At 39.5% G+C, this 21,655-nt stretch overlaps 2 protein-coding genes across 2 annotated transcripts; both read right to left on the minus strand.

Annotated features, from left to right (window-relative positions):
- Positions 1-6,711: 6,711 nt before the first annotated feature.
- Positions 6,712-7,039, minus strand: RB195_000074 (uncharacterized protein; the record flags this gene model as incomplete). Its single annotated transcript, XM_064196211.1, has 2 exons — positions 6,712-6,933; positions 7,013-7,039. 2 exons carry the CDS (start codon positions 7,037-7,039, stop codon positions 6,712-6,714), a joined length of 249 nt encoding a protein of 82 aa, XP_064052092.1.
- Positions 7,040-9,466: 2,427 nt separating this feature from the next.
- Positions 9,467-20,937, minus strand: RB195_000075 (uncharacterized protein; the record flags this gene model as incomplete). Its single annotated transcript, XM_064196212.1, has 9 exons — positions 9,467-9,570; positions 11,120-11,219; positions 12,323-12,395; positions 15,114-15,202; positions 16,212-16,304; positions 17,303-17,364; positions 17,427-17,520; positions 20,739-20,791; positions 20,856-20,937. 9 exons carry the CDS (start codon positions 20,935-20,937, stop codon positions 9,467-9,469), a joined length of 750 nt encoding a protein of 249 aa, XP_064052093.1.
- Positions 20,938-21,655: the final 718 nt, after the last annotated feature.

A 21,655-nucleotide genomic window follows, 5' to 3' on the forward strand; every position in this document is an offset into this window, starting at 1 on the left:
AGGGCGAAAATTCTACACAATCAGCGGTATGTTGCGGACTTTTTCGATCCGATAAAGGGTAGATTGGAAGCAGAAACATTCATTCCTCTGGGGGGTTTCTTGCATTTCACGGGTCAGCACCGATAATTCAATGTCAGTGCATGCAAGCGCACAGAGGCCAGGAAATCCCTCTAAAATATGTTTCTGAAGCAAGGAGAAAGTGGAAAGCAGTGAGCGAAAAGTAAAACGAACGACGCGTGAAGTTCCTCTGAGTTATTACAGCAATCACATGAGCGCGTGAAAACCGGACAATGGTGCCCTTTTTTTTCAAATGAAATGCTCCCTCTTGATTTATTCCGCGCAATAAACGACTTCCATACGCTATTCAACTATTTAATCAAACTTAAGCGGTCCTTAAAGCTCTCGTGCATTTCAACTCTTTCTTGAAGTGTTAAAGCGCGATCTCGGGATGAGCATAGCGGAGAAAAATCCGAAAAGAAATCTCTCGCAGTGGTCTTTAATGCGGTTTTTTTTCTGGAATATTTCCTCTAGATCATGAGGAATTAGTTCTTCAAAGAATTATTGACTGCTTTGACATTTACTGATTCCCTAAGTGAAGTTAGGACCTGAAGATATGGGAAATTATTCCGAAAGACGATAAGCATCGCAGCCCCTCATCACTTCAGCACAAAAAAAAAATCAGCACACATTCTCAAGCAGTGCTCACATATGTTTCATAGCATAATAAAATCCAGAAAATTCTCAGCCCAACACAGGAACGAGGATAGAGAACTTGCTGTACACCGACTACGAACTCCTATCAAAATAGCATCTGGTTATTTATGTTTTTATTTATGTTTTATCTTCTGTAATAGATAGAGCAGGGCAGCTTTCATAGCTTGAATCAAAATACAAGTAAATAAATAGAAATAAATAAAATACATAAATAAGTAAAAATAAATAAATAAAAATAAATAAATAAAAATAAATAAAATACAACGGTTACAAAAACATATCAATATATCAATGGACATAAAAAGAACTTTTTTTCTTATCAAAAATGTCAATAAACTCATATAAGGAGTCCGATTTAGAGAAAGACAAGAAGGAATTTCTCAAAATTTTAATATCTTATTTCTATATAAGCAAAAGATTATTTCCAGGCGCTGTAAATTCTTTTTTTTAGTCTTACGGTGTGGTCGTTCTGACTAATCCTGAAAAGAACTACGGAACGAATAAAACCGTCCACGTCCTTCTGTATAGATGATTACTGATGTGGTGAATTATCGGTCTTCAACAAGTTTTTGTCCGCCTTCAAAAGGCGTACATTTGGGTTGATCTTTATTTAACTTTTTTTTTAGGAATCTTAAAAAATTAAAGAATATATCCAAAGCAACGTCGAAATCCCCGAAATTTAGTGCGACGTAGCGCTTTCTATCGATAGCTGAGTAGCACATGAGGTCGCTAGTGGATTTTATTGGTCAACATCCGGAAAAAACACCCTCTTGAGACATTGGAATTTGTGATAATAGCACGTGTATACAGCTATGAATCACTATTGTTGTCAATTCAATGACAGTGCCTCGACCGGAACGATTTGCTCATTTTCAACGAATATACAAAATTTCTACATTTTGCCTGTTGGAGAATGGTAAACGACCTAACAAAATGTTTCAGAAAAAAAAATCGGTTTTTTTTTTCATTCGAGCATTAATTCATCCCAGTAATTTATAGTCAGTTTCATTTTTGGTCCTAGAATACGCCTATACAAAGCTTTTCCGTTGGTGTTCCATATTTCTGAGCTCGGTAGAGTCGTTGAATCTTTTTGTCTGTCAAAATTTTTTTTCCATGATTTTTTTCCTTCATTTAATGACCAATGAAATAACTAAGAAATAGATGAAACACTAAAAATAACAGTTTAAGAATATCGCTCATATCTTGGAAAAATAGGAAGAACCAGTAAAAAAAACTCGTATAATTAATTGAAAAGAAGCTGCTTATACTCTCAATTTCGCAAACATTGCGCTCGTAAACGTTGGCAGACGTTGTAGACGTACTGGAAGCTGATAGAACGGAGGTATCGTTCCTCGATTCCTTATTGCAAGTAGCGATGTTCCCCTCAGTGGCGCTCCTGCTCCTTTTTTGTGCGAGGGATTTGCAAGACGGATCCCGAAATTAGGTTCTTCGAAACAATCCTAGTGGTTTGCTTCGCCTCGCCATGTGTTGTAGGATATTGGAGTCGCTAGCGGATTTCCCCAGCGGGAAACGATGCGAATGTTTGCACGTTTCCTGCAGTTCGAATATGCACGGCAGCGAAACGATAGCCGCTATTTTTTTCCTGCCTGCCAACATTTTAAGCCGTTTTCATATAATTTCGAAGCATAGAGAGTTGTTCTGTCCGCGTTGCTCCCTCCTTCACCTGCGTCAGGTGACGCGGCGCGGCAAAAACCACAAAACCGCTTCGCTTCAAGTTGATTCGTACCACGTTTTGGAGAAAAATCGCTAAAAAAATTGTTAAAACGATCAAAGAGCGAATTAACATCCTGAACGTCAAAAATCACTAAGATATGCATCGCTCATATCTCGGAAGAATTCTCCAGAAAATTTTTATGTGAGAAGCACTCTCGCAGAATGTTCCAGTACTGTTCTTTGCCATGGGGAAAAATCTAATCAAACAAGACCTAAAAGATTTTGTGTAGATAAATAGCACATCATTTTTTAGTATTATTTAAATTGCAGCGCTCACAGGACAGTATTGTATATTGCCCTATCAGAGTAGAAATCGTTAAAAACTTGCAATCATCATGTTGTTCCCACTTCCACATACAACAAGGATCCAAAATTGTGTCCAACAATCCGGTTTTGATGGAATAATACTTTAGAATAGTTAGGGATGGGCAAAATAAATTTTGGAGACACCAATTAGAATTATATATAGCGTTAATTTGAAATTTTCGTCCAGAAGTTGGTTTTGTCGAGTGTTTGGAATGATATTCTGCCATTGGGATATCTCGAAGATAGGTGTACGTGGAACGAAGATGCGTTCATAGGATTCGCGTCGATTTCCCTAAATTGGACAAAATGCTTAACATATTCACAAATGTTGTAGGAAATTAAAATCTGGGTCCTGACTCTAATTGAAATAATCAGGAAGTCTTCTGGATATTTTGCTATCTCACATTTTCGACTGACTTCGAAAATTGGAAAAAAGCACCTCAATGACAGTCAGTAAAAAGGTACATTAAAAAAGATAAAAATAAAAAGGAAACATCCTCAGATGCAGAAAACAAACTCAAAAAATATTTGTTTTTGACAGCAATACAAATTCTAAGTTTATGTTTTTAAAAATGCTTGATTTTCTTTAATAGAAAGATTAGAACTTTGCCCTGTCTCGTTAGTCATCTAATCTTTAAACAGCTATCAACAGCTAACACATCAATGTATGTATCCGATGAATCTATCTATTATGACATGCTAAATGCCGTTCATACTGCATCATATACTAGGAATTTTACGAGGTTAAAAATTAAAAACAAAATAAAATATTCAGTGATGGGTTATATATTCGTCGGGTCTCTGAAACTCAGGCTAGTCATAAACTTCGCGGGTTCGAATGTCAATGACATAACTCTTTTTACAAGAGTCAAAAATCCAGGCAACGCTAGTTACAGTAATGAATTTAGAAGTCACCATGAAACACTTGTCACGAGAAATTCTCGAGCAAATATGTAGCTTTGACCCAACGAGTCGCAGACAACTATGAACTGATTCCCGAATTTTTCCAGAAAAAGAGTGAGGGGCCGCAGAATTCAAATGAAGAAAAGCAGCGTTGTCCGTAACTGTCGAGGTCGGAAAATCCTTTTCTTAGTTAAAAGAGGAAGACTACCGTGCCTTGGAACCTAAATGCAACAATTATTGTGGAGCTGAGTGTAGAGAAGGTCAGCCCAAAGTTTCTAGTTTAGTCTCTCCAAGCACTTCCTCTTGCCTCCTCATCATTTATGGGAAACTGGACATGCCGTTCCAGTACTCCCTTCTTCCGAGGTTCAACATATCATTGTATCAGTGGGAAATTCCTCAAAAGGGGCAGATTCCGACATCTGAAGAACCTTTTCCTGGCCCTTATCATCATCTTGGAAGGATTCTTTACACTCTAGCTACTTTTACTACTTATTACTTTCTAAAAAAAATTAGAAATTGAGATTCCTAGCTACTGGATGTTCAACAAAGCCATTTCTGAGAGAACCCACACTTTTGACAGCAATCATCCCCTATCATGCCTTCTGCTTGTCATGCACAAGCTATTAACAAGAATAATCCTAAGCAGAATCGGATGAATGCTAGATAAGAGAGAAAGCACACGGAATTTTAAAAGAAACTAAGCACCATTGACATCGTTTCTCGAAATTTCCGGAAAAATACATGCCATAGACACTTTCATTGACTTGAAGAAAGTTTTAGATTCAAAGTTATGAGAGAGGAACTATAGAGGTTTAGATAATTAATTAATTAATTAATTAATTAATTAATTAATTAATTAATTAATTAATTAATTAATTAATGTTCTGTATACATTTATAGCCACTTAAAAACCAAAATTCTCCAAAATTTCGCTTGGGATAACATCGTTATCGACGTGAATAGAGACGTTGACAGGGTATTATTCGCCAGCACTATCGAGCTATCCAGTAAAACATAATGAAGTGACTATCCAGTAAAATATAATGAAATGCGAGTGGAAGTGGACAATGGAGATGAATTTAGGATTTGATGACATAAAAGCGTAAGTTAACAGCCGGAAGTTATGCTGTTTTTCTAACAAATTTGTCCGTTTAACTCCAAAATGAATACTGCTGTAAAATTTCGCCGAAAAAACATTGAAGGATCAATCCAAAGATGAAAGGACGATTAAAAAAAACCAGTACAGTTCCTGGTGCATTATTTACATTCAGTGGAAGAAATACACAGACCCGAGTGCTCTAGCATTGTTGAGTATTTATCGAGCGAAGTCGTTGTGACCAACGATCTGATTCCAGATCTGAGTAGGAGAATGGAGCTGCTTTGGGAGGGTGCAGTAAAGAAAGTCAGCACCCACTTCTTCACCTAACATATGCATTAGAAATTCGGGTTTTCAAAGTGCAGAAGAAGCATGAGATTACCGTCAACGAACGCTTCATCGAAAGGATTACGTTAAGGGTAACGCATTGCAAGTAAATGAATGAAAGGATTCATATTTCTATCCTAATGATTGCAGAAAAGACTTCCTATCCAAAAAAACGTATAACAACCTGGGATGGAATGAGTGTTGTGCTCAAATGACTCAAATGATTCAGTCAATGCGAGTAACACTACAGCCGGTCTGGTCAGCCGTCTCTTCACGAACTCCTTCAAAGAAACTGCTCTACCTGTTCTAAACAACAAAAAAAAACAAGCAAAAGCCAGCGCTCATTTTTCACAGGCGAGAAAAATGAATAGGAACGTTAGTGGCTACAGTCTGAACAAATTGGAGATCAAATTAAGGACGGATGACGCAGATGAAACGACACAGCACGTCTGTTGCTAAATATTTACTTCGCCATGTTCCTCATGGATGGTATAACCCTTTTAAAACATTGTAACTACTCAAAAGAGCCAATGGGAGTAGAAATTTGTCCAACTATTTGTCTTTGTATTTGTTTTTGATCTCCTGAGACACTTCGATTAGTAGAATTTGCCCTTCTCTTGCCCATTTAAAATTAGTGGCAGTTCCATTTTATCCACAGGTAGATAAATAACTTCGAGCGGATGCCCGATGAACCCCATACCGTCGTTGTTCGAACACTCGAAAAATTCGAAAATCTGATGAAATCTGATCTTTACAAATGTGCTGATTCATGAGGAATAGAAGTGCGGTTACTCGTTTGTGTTTTTGCGATAGTATCACATGCATAAGTACGTATCGCAAACAAAACAACTATTTTCAGACAAACTTGGTCCATCAGATAGAGAAGAGCGAAGAACGAAACTGTGATGTGAGCGAAAAACAAGGCTGTGATGGTTGTGCAGCTCATCCGAACCTGGATTACAAAATCTATTTGGGATGCTGGATGCGTGGTTGAATATGCAATTAATTAATTACGTCGATATGCTTATTCTTTTGCAATCGGTGCGACGAATTTCCCAGGGGAAAGTTTTCAAAAACGGCAAAGTTTTGACATTTGGACCTGTTTCCAGTTAGCAGGCACAACAAGGTTGTAAGGCAATTTCACTCAGATACAATGGTTTTACAACACTTTTATGTTAAACGATAAATTGGGATGCATTTGCGTTACGTTACATATGCGCATGCATACATACAAAGAGGATTCAGTTGTACTGAACTCACTATATCTGAAAAAATTGTTTTATTGATCGATGTAACAGAAAATTTAAGTGGATATGTAATGAGAGGTGAGCTTCTTAGCAAATGCTCATTAGAAATACTTCCAATGCTATTTCTTTTGAGGTCTTCACATGCAACTCCTTTCCCTTAATCGGCGAGTGGAATATTCATTAGCATTAGAAGAAACAAAGGATAGGATTCTTGCTCGCTGTAGGAGTTGTAGCAAAAAGAAATGTCGAGAGAATAGAGAATATAGAACTGCAAATGCTCTTGGCTTGAACAGAGCATGATGAATGGAGTTGAACGTAACAATGGACCGCATGACGGATTGCCTATTTCGAATTCAAAGCGACATCAGTGTATACCCTCAAAATTCAGGGGAACTGGGGATCAATGAGAATGTGGTCAACAACGAAATGCTGAGCGGTTAAGCTGGGCCGGAAAAAAAAACGGAATGCAAGCAAAGAGGAGGGTGTAGTGCGCAGCAGCAGCGGCCGATGCGGTGTGCAGTGGTCAATACCTCCTCCACCAACAACACGACTCAGCCGCCCACTTTTCGAGGAGTTCATCCGATGTGTGCGAACACAGTGCGAGCACTTAACAATGTGATATTTTAGTCATAATTCTGTCGTAATCATGTAGTAATTTCGAGAAAAACCATAAGTACAAACAAACCACCATGTAGTCGCCCTCCTCGCACATCTACTTCTTAGTTCCTCCAGTGAAAAGTGGTCAACTAGACCGTTTTAGTGATTATTTGCGAAGATCCTGTTATTTTCGCAGACTAGAAGTACCGAATGAGTATATACAATGCTTTAACCCTTCTCCTTTTTGTTCAAAAATCACAGTCTTAACCTAGTAAATAGCAATATGCGATTGGAAATACAAAAAATGACTATAGTCAGGTCAAAACGACATCAACACAGTGCAGTTGCGTAACGGGCTGCGCACGAAGCGACGCGATGGAAAGGTTTGGAATCGAGGTGAGACCATCGCGAACTGCAGCAATGAACGGTGGTAGCAAGGGTCCTCACTCGATCGTAACCGCTACGCTGCACCGCACCGCTTCAAGCGCAAGAGCGCGCTTACGCAGCTGTACTGTGCTTTATTATTTGCGAAGAGCCTGTTATTTTTGTAGACTAGAAGTACAGAATGAGCAAATACAGTGCTTTAACCTTTTCTCCTTCTTCTACTATATTTATGTTGTTTTGATTGTGATTAATTTGTATTTTATAGAGATGTTTGCAGCACTTAATTGAAATTACATGGCAGCATTCTTCGATGTTCACATTTTATTATCTCGCTCTATTTCGTTTTATTTTATTATCTCCTGCACTGCTCTATGGTCCACATGGCGGTTGTTATTGTTAGGGTTTCATGCCGCCCAACTGTGAACAGTATGACGAATATTGGCACTGCAACCAAAAGAAAAAAAAAGAAATCCAGTTCCATTATATCCTCACCAAGAATGTTCAAGCGGACTAGAACAATCTCTTAACTGAAAAATTTCCTCCTTTACGCCTATCACATCCGTAATTGGAGTATGCGAAAGCGACTGGAAGTAGCGTTTCGTTTACCCCTGGGAAAGTTGGACGAAAGTCAATAAATCTGTGGAAATAATAGCCTCCTGACAAAAAATTCGCCTTTATAATTGCCGTGTGCTAGAACTTATGCTAGCACTCACACTCATTGCGCTCAAAGTAGAGAAGATTTAAATTTTTCTTTCTTCAAAATCGGTCCTTATTAAAGGATAAAGGACAAAGTGTCTGGTCTCAATCCGCTTGGGATGCGCCACCACGTTCACTCCAGTTCAGAATCGTTCGAGGTTTACGAACGTGTAACCGGCCTATACAATGACCTGCCGGGCTATGGCCGATGTGTCAAATCAGTGTTTTAATCCTCCCAGACAAGTTTGGTACCAATTTATCGACCCCAAAGGAATGAAAGGCTTGGTGAGCACTAGGGGGGATTCGAACCTCCGATCGATCATGCAGGCACCGAACCTCTAACCGACTACGCTATACCCGCACCTTTATCCTTTTCATCCTTGATATAGCATTTTATAGAAACATCACTCGAATATTAATAGATGGCCAAACAAAAGTAGCACCCTTTTCTTATTTAGCATAGCATGCAGTTTTGAACAATCGACTGACATGAATAACTCAAATATGAATAAGGAAATCTCTTGTTCTTCGAGTAGCTGAGGATGTATAGCTCGATTTTTGATGCATCTGTATCATCCTTATTGCTTAAGAAGGCTACTGAGGGAAGATAATTGATTTTCGTCCGCTCGCTCGCAGCAGCGGCGCGCGTACACGAACGATGATTTATAACGCGACTAGTAGGAAAATTGAACACGCAGATCGCTTCCAACGCCGTTTTTAAGGGTGATTAATTAGATTTGGCGTGAGCAAGCTCATGCTGGTGATCCACACCACTAATCCAATCTCTTCGTGGAATGAACCCAACATCGCTAGCTTCCTAATATGCTGCCTTTGAGCAGCTGTGTGCACGAGTTTGCGGCTCATTCAATAGGGAACGTTCTGGAAATAGGGATGGGAAAAGTAGGGGAGTGGGGATGTCGAGGGTGCAGCATTGCACATGGTACTACAGCAACGTTTTTGTCCAATTGTTTCGGTTCTATTGTGTGGTATCTCTGTACAACTAATTAAACAGTTTCCGTTTTCCCGGCGCATTATTTTTGAATCTTGTGTGTCCTCCGCAGCTCTCATTTCACCTCCCTGTTGTGTCAACTCACCAGAGCACACCAATCTGACCATCCCAGCCTTTAAGGAAGAATTTCAATGATTTTCGACATACATGCACACGGGCACACAGACGCACACTCACACAAGCAGACATAACATAATGTCGTATTGGTGTGGCGGAAATATATGACATGCTTGAAAATCTAGATGGAAGATATCTTCTGCCGATTTCTGCGATGCATTCTGCAATTAGAACTGGATATACCCCAGTAAAAATGCATACACATACAATTAAAATCTGATGAGCAAAATTACTGTACGTTCCCACTCAAGTACTTAAATTACATTTTACTGTTAATAAGGACTCAACGACAAGACTTGGAATAAGATTATAGTAATGTTAATAAGTTGCGATTTCTCAATTTTTCTTCTCATTTAAGTGATTTTTTGATCTTCTTTTTTTAGGAGCAATCAATGTCTCGTATGATCCATATTCATCAATGCTTGTGATCGGTGGAATTGCTGAAAAACTCGTTGAAAGAATGACACTGCGTTGCAGAAAAATAGTACAGCGGACCACACGTAATTTTTCTCATTTCATCCTACTATCACTACTTGTTGTAGATGTTTTTCCATTTCCTCATAGTATGTTTCTATCTGCGGCTGCGTAAACAAGTCTGATTGTTACCTGCTCGTGGTGGCCCCGTTTTTACCAGATGCAATCAGGCATCTCAGTATACGCCTTGGGGCGTACGAGCTGAATAACTTGCACTATTATATGGCACAAGTTTCCAAACGTTGCAAAAAGGTACCGTCGTCCAGCAGACTGCCAGAACCCACACTCTCATAGGTCAAATGGGTAGAGAAAACATAGAATCTTCGGCTACAAGCATCCGTTTTGTAACACTGAACTGCCGATCGCTGTCCAGTGAACTCCAACAAGCCGCTATGTCCAAACTGCTGCGATATTTGCATGCACCATTTGCTGCATTACAGAAAACACGCAACAAAAATTTCCCTGTCATCGGTATCGACAATTACACCATTTGTAGGACTGCGGGATCGTAGAGGACGCAAACTCTGGATCATATGTGTTCACGTCTCTACGGAGACCACTGAAGACAATCACAATGGCTCTTTTTATTACGAACTCAACACCTTGATGTTCAAGATACCCAGCCAGCAGGCTGTTATTGTCGAAATTGATGCGAACGCAAAGATAGGTCTCGAACAACAGTTGAATGTGCTTGAAAAATGGTATTATCCCGCTAGGCAGTCGTCGGACTACGGTAGTCCCCTTGATTACGTTCTAACAAAGAACATCTTATTGCCGGATATCCGAAAATCTGGATCTTTGTGGGACGTCGCATTCAATTCCGACCTATTCCACTTTTTCTCAGTTTGAAGTTAGGGCTCCAAAAAAGAAGCCGAGATTTTCAAGCTCAACCGAAGATCGACATGACAGGTCTAAAGGAAGATGAATGTAGAAAGAAATTCCACTTAGGAGCGTCGATAAATATTGAAGTACAAACCATGAAGAAGCTTTAGGCCGCTAACTCTCTCACAGGTTTAATTCAGGATAGTGCAAAGAAGACGCTCAATCAATCGTGCTTAATCCTCTTTGGAAACCTTTTTGCTCGTACGATTCTCCTTCATCTAATGTCCTCTCAATTCTGTTAAATACTGCCTTATTTGAGAGTTTCTAGATAAAAGAAAATGAAAAATGAGGTGGTAATTGCCGATGTATGACACTCTCTTATAGAACAGACGTGAGACCTTCCACTAGTCTTGTGTCCCTCCTTAATGAAGGTGGTACACCATGTGAGCTGCTAAATTTACATGAAAAGAGTGGTCAGAACTCGTACTTCCGGAAGAAAAGTCTAGAGTGGCAGTTCAAACTTTCGAGAAGAACCTCCCCGTAACGTAACCATTTCCATCTAACGACGAGGTGATTTGACAGTCTCAAAAAAAGGTGCAGCCTATAAGCAGACTAAAAAAGTGTACACGTACCAAATACTTCTTTAGTTAGTATATGAACAAGTTTATGAAAGTAACGTCAAAATGAACTTACGAGGAGGCGGAGGTGGATTAGAGCCGGGAGCAATGTTATAAAACTTCTGTTGCACGCGAACACCAGTTTGGTTTAAGGGAGTGCAACCTGTCCCACCAATCTGGAGATATTTATTACAGCATTAGTAGCCAGCGAAAGTAGATTCCTTTTCTTCCCAGTCAAAGTATTGTATAAGATAATTATTATCCACAAAATACTTTCTCATCAGTGTTATCAACACGCTAAAACATCTCTACATAACTTGGCACTGGGACAAGAGCAATTCACGAACTAATGATAAAAATTGACATTTTAGTCGAAAAGCACATGTAATTGGCACTTGCGAGAACCTCTATGGGCAACCTCCTACTCGGACTCGAAGTGCAGAAAAATAAGAAGGAAAAAATGCACAAAAACTGGTCAACAAGTGTCTTGCAAATGCAAAGTGGTTATTGTCTTTGTAGTCTCTGTGTACAGAAATCCCGGAAGATAAAATTCTGCTTCGTTAGAGAGAGAAATGGGTTAACACCCATTGAGCAATCGTGTGATTAGAAGACGACTGGACCTTTACACGCGAGCAGTGACCTTTTTTTCTTTTTGCGATGTAATTTTAGCCTGGCGAGTGTGGCGCAGTCGGTTAGTCCGTCGATCCGCTATGCGGCTATGTGGTCGATCGTTCGGAATCGCCCTAGCGCCAACCAAGCCTTTCACCCCTTCGGCGTCGATGAATTGGTGCCAGGCTTGTCTGGGAGGTTAAAACACTAATTTGACACATCGGATAGCCCCTGCGAGTCACTGTAAAGCTTCAATAGTGTTCATAAACCTCAAACTGTTCTGAGTTAAAATCGAAAGCGTAGGCGCACCCCATCATCCCCATAGGGATTGATCAACGCAATTTACGCTTTATGCCTTATGTAGCCCATATAATGAATTCCGAAAATCAGCCGTTAATTAGGCCGATGTTTAACCCTCCCAGACTAATCCGGCACTAATTATCAACATCGGGAAGATGGTAAGGCATCGTCTGCGTGAGGGGGTTTCGAACAATCGGACGTTTGACCGCTGGGGAATCTCTCGCCGTTTAGCTACACTTGCCCTTACGACACTCTTTAAATAAAAGCTCCTACGACACTCTTAAAGAAAATGTCTGCATATATACGTACGAAAGTGCCGACTTTCAGTCTCGCAACCTTTCGCCAATTTCATTATTACTGCTGGTCTTACCTCGTGCAGCTTCCTTAAGGCACCATAGCGCCTCCATGGATCTGCTTTTGAACGATTACAACGCTTGAATGATCTGTAAAATTTAGATTGACTTATATTTAGAGAAGAGAATATTCTCTTAATAAACGTAAGGTCATTGAAGAAGTGAACAAAGCGTGGCAGAGCGATACGAAAAAAGATTTGGTAGGAGAACTTGAAGCGAAGAAATGAAAGGATAAAATATAAATTATTAATTATGAAAGATAAAACTTATACGCTTAATATGTATAGTCGCATAACAAAGCAACCAGCAATCATTCCAGTAAACCTCATCTTAAGATGGATAAAACTTCATAGAAAACTGTATAAACCTTGGAATAATTGGAGTGTTATATCCTATATCGTAATAGCTCATACTATTAAACAAACAATCTTCTGACAGTGCCAAACTCTCTATAACGGGTTCAAGAATAAGACGAATAAGCATTTTTTTCCGAACTCAAAAATGCACATGGAAATATCAAGAGAAAAGCAAAAAAAAAAAGAATTGGCAAAGTGCAACAAATCATTCAACGGAAATATTCCCATTCTACACGATACATTCAATCTAATTTTCTAATCTCATTAATTCTTCTATTCTCAAACCACAACTTCAAACACTTTTGGATCAAACTGGAATGGAAATAATCAAATAAACAAAAAGAAATTTCCGATATCATTCGTTTCTCGCACTTAATCCATCCAGACAATGAAAAGCTGAAGCTGAAGTTTGGATTGGTGCTGTGTATGAAGAAGAAGCAGTCCCTGTAGGTACCAAACAACGTTGGCCTTCGCGTTCCAAGAAAGGGGACCTTGACCTCGAAGAAGTGTTACTCATGAGACGAGCAGTTGTCGTTGGAGTTTTTTTTTTCCAATTTTTCAAAACAAAATGTCCACCCTCATCAATAATGTACTGTCCATTGTTGTTCCTCCCATCTTTCAACGAATTTTTCGATCTCTCTCTCTCTGTTTTTTCTCAGCTTTTCCTGTTTGTTTTTTGCTTCAAAAGTTTTTGTACCATATTTGGGACCCACGCCGCACACAGCACAAATCTCAGAAGCAGTTTTAGCGGCCTTATTGAATCGAATAAGCGCAAAGAAGAGATGGTGTCGAAAATGCTTTCTTTCGTCCACCTGACAGTCCATTTCAAACATCCAGAAAAACAGGAATCATGTGCATTAAGGGAATGAAACATTAATGCCTTCTAGAGAAAGAAATTCCAGGGAGATTCATCAAATTCATTTCTCGAATTAACTGCTGGCATCTTGCCAGCACCTTCTGTTTTTATGTGCATTTTTGTGTCTGAAAAAACTCAAAACTCACTCCTTAACCCAGTACTTTATAATACCAAATGGTTCACAATGGCTTGAAGGAAGTGGAGAAGGAAAGAGGGCATGCCAAAACTGTGACACCAAACGATATGTCATTGTTTCACTTCGCTGACAATCCACGATCTTCCCAGTTTCGTCGTTAACTAATTTGTAAAGAGGGCGAGAAGAGTTTCTGTTACTGTTAAGTTACTGAGGTACTCAACCATACGGTCAGCAATTACTCTTCAGCATCGATGCACCGCAGGATGCAAATTTTTTCAAACTGAAAATTTTCTTCAATTTTCAATTTTCTTCAAGAAAATTTTGCTGCCGAACTCTAACAACGTTACGACGTGAGACATGTGAGACATTTAGCAGTTCTGGTTCCGAAGAAGTGTCCAGAAATAAACGTGAGGTTTCCATTTTGTATGTTTACAGGAGTAAGAGGGGGAAGGGATTGTTTTCGGGAGGGTCGGGCACCAACTACAAACTAATAACTTGACCTTGCTTATTACTGTGTATAGGGTTTAATTAGAAAAGAATAATTGGAATTAATTAGAACTTGGACAAGTTGTTAGCCTTTAATCCCATGAGGTTTGTATAACCCTATACAGTTTCCTCCTGGAGTGGACGGACGGAGCTTATGTATTTGAGGTGACTCCAAACTGCCTCCGCCGCACCTTCCAGTCACATCAGTCGCTCAATTGAGGGTTTTTGATCAGGCCGACGGGTAGGGTAAAGGGAAATAATGAGCCACTACTGACAGAGCAGAGAGAGGGAGTCGTCTCCGAATTCACCTACATCTTAGAGCAGGCTGAAAGTCGCTTTTGGTCGGGCGGCTGTGATCTTTCCTGAACAGTTTTTTTTGAGATGTTCGTTATAACTGGTCATAACTGAGTCAGGTGGCATTTTTTTTCAAGCTTGCAACAGTTTTTCGAGATTGCTACATAACATTCTATGCTGTTTTTAACCCTTGACGACAATGTTTGACGATGCCGTCGGGCACTTTTTTGCCGTGTGGGACAATGTCCGACGATGTTGAGGGACAGCATCAAAAAAAAAAACTTTTATGAGGAGTTATTAGATGGTATTATTGGTATTTGTTATTTGTTTTTGGGACATTGTCCAGCAATGCGGTCGGACATTCGGAGCAAAGAAAAAATACGCGAAGGAATATGCGCGAGATACGAAAAAAAAACCGCTCAGTTGTCGATTTGTTAAGAGTCACTGGACTTGTGAATTGAAAAAAAATTAAAATGGCAAGTTCAAATAAGTTAAAATAATAAATAATAAATAAGTTCGTTCAAATAAGAAAGGACAGTAGGATTAATGGTGTGCTTCATCCGAAACAGTCGTAAAGAAAAAAATCTGTCTTTGTCTACAATTACATAGATTTGTTGCGAGAAAATCAGATAAACTACGTCAAAAAAAAACAGAAAATAAACTAGAACAGAAAACCGTGCCTTTGACTGAGAGCGCCTTTTCCAATGTCATATGTTGTCTGCATCGGATCCCAACTTAGAGGAGCATTCGGTATATTTTGTACGTCTGCCTAAAAGAGACAACTTCAATCAAGTCTGGATGCTTGACTGAGGAGAAAATCCCGAGTTTATTGAGGTGTTCTCTTTAGTTACTCCTATAGAAATGTAAAATTTATGGCAGAAAAGCAAGGAATTCCTGCAATTTTTTTTTCTGGGAAAAGGATTAATGGTCACTATTAAGAAAGTTTAACACTTTTTTTTCTAAAAAAAAACTCAGAAATCTTCAACTGAAATGTGTTATTACTATTTTAAAATGGATTTATGACTGTTCAATTACTTCCTTTAGAAAAAAGACGTGAAAGTATTATGTTTTTGGCAAAGACGTGGACAAAACCATTATCTTTTTCCTCTGATCCACGCTTACTTTAAAATAAATCATCACCACAATAACAAACATATCAGAGCATCTGATCGTAAAATTCCAAGCTGTTTTAAACAAAAAAAAAGAAGGAATGGTGTGGTCAACGGGAGAAGTTTAGTACATCGTTGGCGCTGTAAAGTTTGTCATATGGAATCAATAACTTTTTTGTCTTTCCAAACAAAAGACATAAGAAAAAAAAACGAAGGTATGTGCAGCTTCCATGAAACTCGATAGCTTAAAAATGCACATGTAGATCCTAAAAACCCTAATAACTAAGAGATCCTAAAAACATCACCTGACGAATCTGAGTGGTGGGGGTTTCAGACGGGTTATGCCTACACGGGTTCTTAAATTATGGGGAGGAGGGTGATTCCCTCCATTTCTTCCTAATTGTCGTAAAAAACGACTCGGAAGATGCGGTTTCGAGCCTTACGGAGCGCTATTTTCTACAACGAGTTCGATTGGAGCACGCGCCGCATCTTCTGGGCCGTTTTTTGCGGCAATCAGGAAGAAATGGATGGAATCACCCTCCTCCTCGTAATCTACGACGCTGTATAGGAATAACTCACCTAAAACCCGCCATCACTTCAGATTCGTGGGGTGATGCCATTAAAACTGAATAACTGAAGGTGAAGCGTAAAGTAATAGCTGAACTCAACCTTTTCTAATTGAATTCTTTCCGGGGTTAATCGCAGAATATGTGACTCGTGAGGGTTTTTGAATAAACGCCGTATTTCCTCTTCATATTTGATCTGAAATCTAACACATTAGCTGTGGAAAAGATTTTAAAGAAAAAGTTTCTGCACTTCAGTTTTTTCAGCGATAGCAAAACGACTAAATGACAATGCAAATTGGTTGAAGCACTGCAAGGCTGCGTGGAAGACGACACGTATGAGAATGAAAGAATGATGCTATCCTTCTGAAGAGTATAGTAGAAAACTTTAAATGTGTGGATATGTTATTTTTTGCCTCCATTCTGAATCAACCTACAACCACAATAGTCTAGTTGCTTGTGGAAAAATCCAAAAATTATTCTCAAAGAATGGAATTTGGGAATTTCATCACACGACGTAAAGACCTGCAGCCAACCACAGACCTGACGCTTATCAAGGAAAAGTGGAAAAAAATCGCATTTGCTTCTCAATTTTCTGATACATTTGCAACTAAGATGTGAATTAATCAACGAATTAGTGCTTCGACTTCGTCCTCTTCGGATTCCGCTGCTGATGGTTTTGAATTAGTGAGGTAGAAAAACGTTCGTTCTCTCACTATAATCAAATAGCAACCTCTGAGGTAGATTATATACAAACTAGCAAACGAGAGGAGGTAGAGGGTACAAACTACGAAAAACACACAAACGTCAACGAAAACCCTGCTACAGACCTGCTGACGGCATGTGAACGTTTCATGTCAGCTATCATCTACTTTATGAGAAGGTAAATAAAATAAGCTTAATAACTTCAATATGGAGCTGTTTAAAGACAACAAATATTTGTAGAACTCTTTCGAAATTCCCGAGAGGAAAAAAAAAAACAAAAAAAGAGAATGAAAGAAAAAGGAAATCCAAATAAATTCTCGTCAAGTGCTTCAAAATGTTACAAGTTTATGAAAATTTGGTTACAGTCAATGTGTCTGAAAGAGCGCGCTCGGCGCAGTCCAGGATTTGGTGACAGTTTTCCTTTGGTTTTTCCTAGTTTTTTTTATTATACCGAAGTCTTCGATGTTTTTAATTTCTTTGTAACTTCAATACCTTGCGTTCATTTGGTGGCAAGTGCTTGACTTTCTCTCGGAACGGGTACAGCATCGTTTCAACTGTAATTACTAGATTATTAATTCAAGTTGGATAAGTTCTCAGTTGTTGCGAACTTGTGAACCTGCTGATAAAGTTGTCGTAGTTGTAGTTGTCGTTTCAGGTGTGGTTGTACTTGAAGCAGATGTGGAAGGAATTTCAGATATTTTAGAGTTACACTGAAAAACGCTATCCTCTAGAATGCTTACAAACTCGAAAGAAACAAGATTCGCTATGTTTTTTCACCAAAACTTTCAGCACCTGTCTTTCATCCCCTGAAATGAAAGAAGGCCTTCTTAAAGGTTGAAAGCCATTTCAATCAGATTTGTATTTGAGGTTGGTGGAAATTATGCTCTGTTACTTCGTGGATGGCACGTTCACTGCCATAATTGTTTTTTTTTTATGGTTCGCTATTTCTCCACTACGTAATCCATCCGCATTTTGCAATCTGCTACCGAATGGACGAATTTATAGTTCAGCTCCGCTGATATGACATGCAAGGTCACCAGCATAGACATTTAAGTGACGTTTCCATATGTCACCTCAACTGATGAGGTAGGAAGGTCAACCGAAAGTCAGACCATCCACTTTCTCCTCCACTGCCAAGAATATCAGGTCAACCGATTGTTTTTAAATTGGATGGTAGATTAAAAACAGCTGACCGGTCACTACTGTTCTATGGTGAAAGTAATTACTGTGCACCACTTCGGAATGAAGCCTCCTAATCCTTCGTTCTCACGGCAAGTAAAAAAAGGGAATTATAGCACATGTGCGAGTGTGGCGTAGTCGGTTAGAGGTCCGTGATCGATGGTTCGAAACCGCCCTAATTCAAATGAAGCCATTCATCCCTTTGGGGTCGATAAATTGGTACCAGAGTTGTCTGAGATTATAAAAACACTGAATTAATTATTGGCTGGGCCTCGCAAGTCATGGTATAGGCCAACACGCCTTCCCAAACCTCACCGATTACGAATTCCAGTAAAACGCGTTGGCGCATCCCAAGTGGGCTGATACGGCAGTGACTTTATCCTTTTTAATAGCACATGGTGACTGCTTCCACTACAGTATTCATGGGATGCTGAACACAGGAGAATTATATAACGTGAGTATACTTCTCCTTTTCTCTAGCAGTAAAATAAACTGACAACCCAACACAGGAGAAGAAATTTGTAAAAACAACAATAGGAGAGAAAATCAGGAAAAGAGCCTGTTATACAGGATTGGAAAAGAACAGATAAAAAATCTGATTCCTTTTCTTGTTAAAGAAAACTGTGATGATGTACAGATGTTAAGTATTTTCTTTGAAGTAACACCAGGACTAACTTCAGCTACTATTCCTTCTTTCTTCCATCATTTTTTTTCTGTGCATGTCACTATGCCACCGACCTTATTTCTTTGACAGTACTTCCTTTCACTAACGATAACTACTATGTTGAAATGAATTTTCAAATTTTCATAGTGACGAATGATGTTCACCAAACTAGTTTCGCTCCAAAGCGAATTAGACGAGATTGATTTTAAAATTTACTGTAAGGGTGCATACGATTTATTCACATCACATCTATTCCCATAATGTTCTCAAAATTGCGTTTCAAATTTGACTAATTCACCACAGTAGGGTCATTTTGTTGAAACCAATTTATGATTGCACGTCAATAATTACGAAGTGCCGTGGATTATGGACAAATGTGAGGCTGGTTTTTTTTGGATCAGCCTTGAACAGTGAAACCACACATCCATTCACCACGTGTTGAATGTTGATCGGCAGAACTAGTCTCCATTTTATCCATAATCCAGTGCACTGAGTTGTCATTCTCACCGAATCGTAGATTGGTTCCGAAACATTTCTCTTCATGAGTTGGACTGGAGACGAACTTGTTATAGGCTTCTATTCTCGTCTGACATTTTGGTAAAAGAAATTTCTCCTCTCAAATGCATTATCTGGCAAATGAAGAGAATCCTGGGCCTACTTTTGGTCCCCATTGCCTCCACTGGAAGAATGGGTCGTACCTTAGGATAGGAGAACATCCAAACTAAATCCAGTCCTGCTAATCGTGATGAAGTGAGCGCTCTATCGAACAACGGGCTTGAATAAGTGGCGAGTTCCCGCGTAATGGGTAGGCATTCTCATTATGGTTCAACGTAGGGCTCTTCTTATAATTCTAAATCGGTTCCAGAAGTTTCTGCTTCGCTAGGTTCACGCGAAAAAAATCAGTATCATGATTGTAACAAAAAAAAGCCGCCTTAGTCTCCTTAATCATCTCAGCTCTCCCGCCGCACCCTATGACAACCTAAATCCGTGGACTCACCTGATTTCCTTTTCCCATCCAGGTGTTCTTTCACGTAGCGTCTTTCACGTAATACATAGCGGTGTTGTTTTTTTCCATTATGTATTCGTCAGAGGATTCGTTATAGAAAATCAAATTAATAATACATAGACTCATACAACACAATAACCTTCTTTGTTTTTCGGACATACTTTGCATGGACTTCGATGATTAGTGCAAATACGGTCATATAGGTGACTGTTTATAAGCCTTTACCTATAGCAGAGTCAAAACGACATGAGTGACGGTGCAGTTGCGTGAGCAGTTGCGCTCGATGCTTCGCGGTGGAGATAGCGGTTGGAATCGAGGTGGGACTGCATCGAGAACCGCGGTAAGGAACGGTAGTAGCAGGAGCCCTGTGTCGATCCTGATCGCTGCGCTTCACCGCAACGCTTCGAGCACCGCAACCGCTTACGCAACTGCACCGTCACTCATGCCATTTTGACTGTAGTATACTTTGCATGTAGTGGAACTTCGATATAGTGGAAATACGGTCATATAGGTGACTGTTTATAAGCCTTTAGCGAAATCGTATCACATTCGTTCTGGAGCGAAACCACTTTGATGAACATCATCAGGATTTGTCAATTCAATACTACATAACATTCAACTTTAATAATGGAATCCCATCACGTGCACGGTAGCATAGTAACGTTGTACGGAACATCAATGACACATTATACATTTCTTTAAACGCACTAACATAAGCGGCATGCATTGAATGAACAATGAAAATGCTGGCTGCTTCATTTCAAGCATTCGTGCAGCTTCGCATAGTTTTTCCTTTCGTCCATTTGAAAGAGCTCCAAAAAAAAACTCTACCCTCTTGCTATTATCGAGAGGTTAATGAAGAAAATTTGTGCCCGTTTTCTGGGATTAGATATTTGGCAGTACTTATTGTATGTATATCACTTCATTCGTTTTGATCCTATAGAGAAGGATGGTGCCATTCATTTTTTAGGAATATCTTTCTGTACTGGGTATTTTCCAACATTCTGCCTCATTTCCACCATGGAAAAGAGACTCCAGAGATTTCTCAACCTAAAAAAAAGAACACTGTGGACACATACCTCTAATTCTCTAGCAGTTGTAACTGTCGAACTGGAAGCTGATGCATTGAGATCTAAACATAGACGGCCACTAATGTTTTTTTCAAGATCCGCTTTGCAATCTAAGTAGAAACATACTTGAAACTAGCAGGGTTTCATCTGTCGGCTTTATTTCTTCACGTGACTTGTGCAATTTCTCGAGCGATTGCTCCGCTCCCATAGATCCTCACCGATCTGGTTTGTGTAGAAGAAGAATTGAGACACCACCTCCATAAACACAATGAACACTGATTACGTATACGTTTGGCGCTCAATCATACATATTGACAGGAACTTCTTCACTAGAAATTCGGATGTGAAGGTTTAGCGGTCGTCATGTGTTGCACTTAGTCAGTTCGAGGGTTTCGTGTTCCATAATTAGAAAGCAAGCGAGTGCAGGACAGTAAGGGGTAAGGGGTCCACTGTGGCCGCACCGTCGATGGTTTGAAGCTAGAGGCGGGTGTAGTGTAGCGATAAGAGGTTCCGCTTCCTGCACGATCGATCGGAGGCTCGAATCCGACATGATACCACCCTCCGGCGTCGATAAATTGGTTTCATCCCTCCGACGTTTCAAATGGTTGGTAAAAAATTAATTAAATAATAAAATAAATAATAAATTGGTTTCATTCATCCGACGTCGATGAATTGGTAGCAGACTTGTCTGGGAGGATAGAAACACTGACATGATCATCGACGGGCCCCGCAAGCAATTCTAGAGGCCAACACGAATAAGATGCATATGTGATACCCTTTACCACCTTCTTCTTGTTCACTAACTTTAGGTTGACCAGAAAATGACGTGGTCACTACTCCCTAAAAAATCGATTCTGCATTTCGAACAATTGTTAGTGTATGTAGTTAACGTATACGTTTGGCGGAATATTTTTTTTTCAAATTTT

The sequence above is a fragment of the Necator americanus genome, chromosome IV (assembly GCF_031761385.1).
Source record: "Necator americanus strain Aroian chromosome IV, whole genome shotgun sequence".
In the NCBI taxonomy this organism is placed as follows: Eukaryota; Metazoa; Nematoda; class Chromadorea; order Rhabditida; family Ancylostomatidae; genus Necator; species Necator americanus.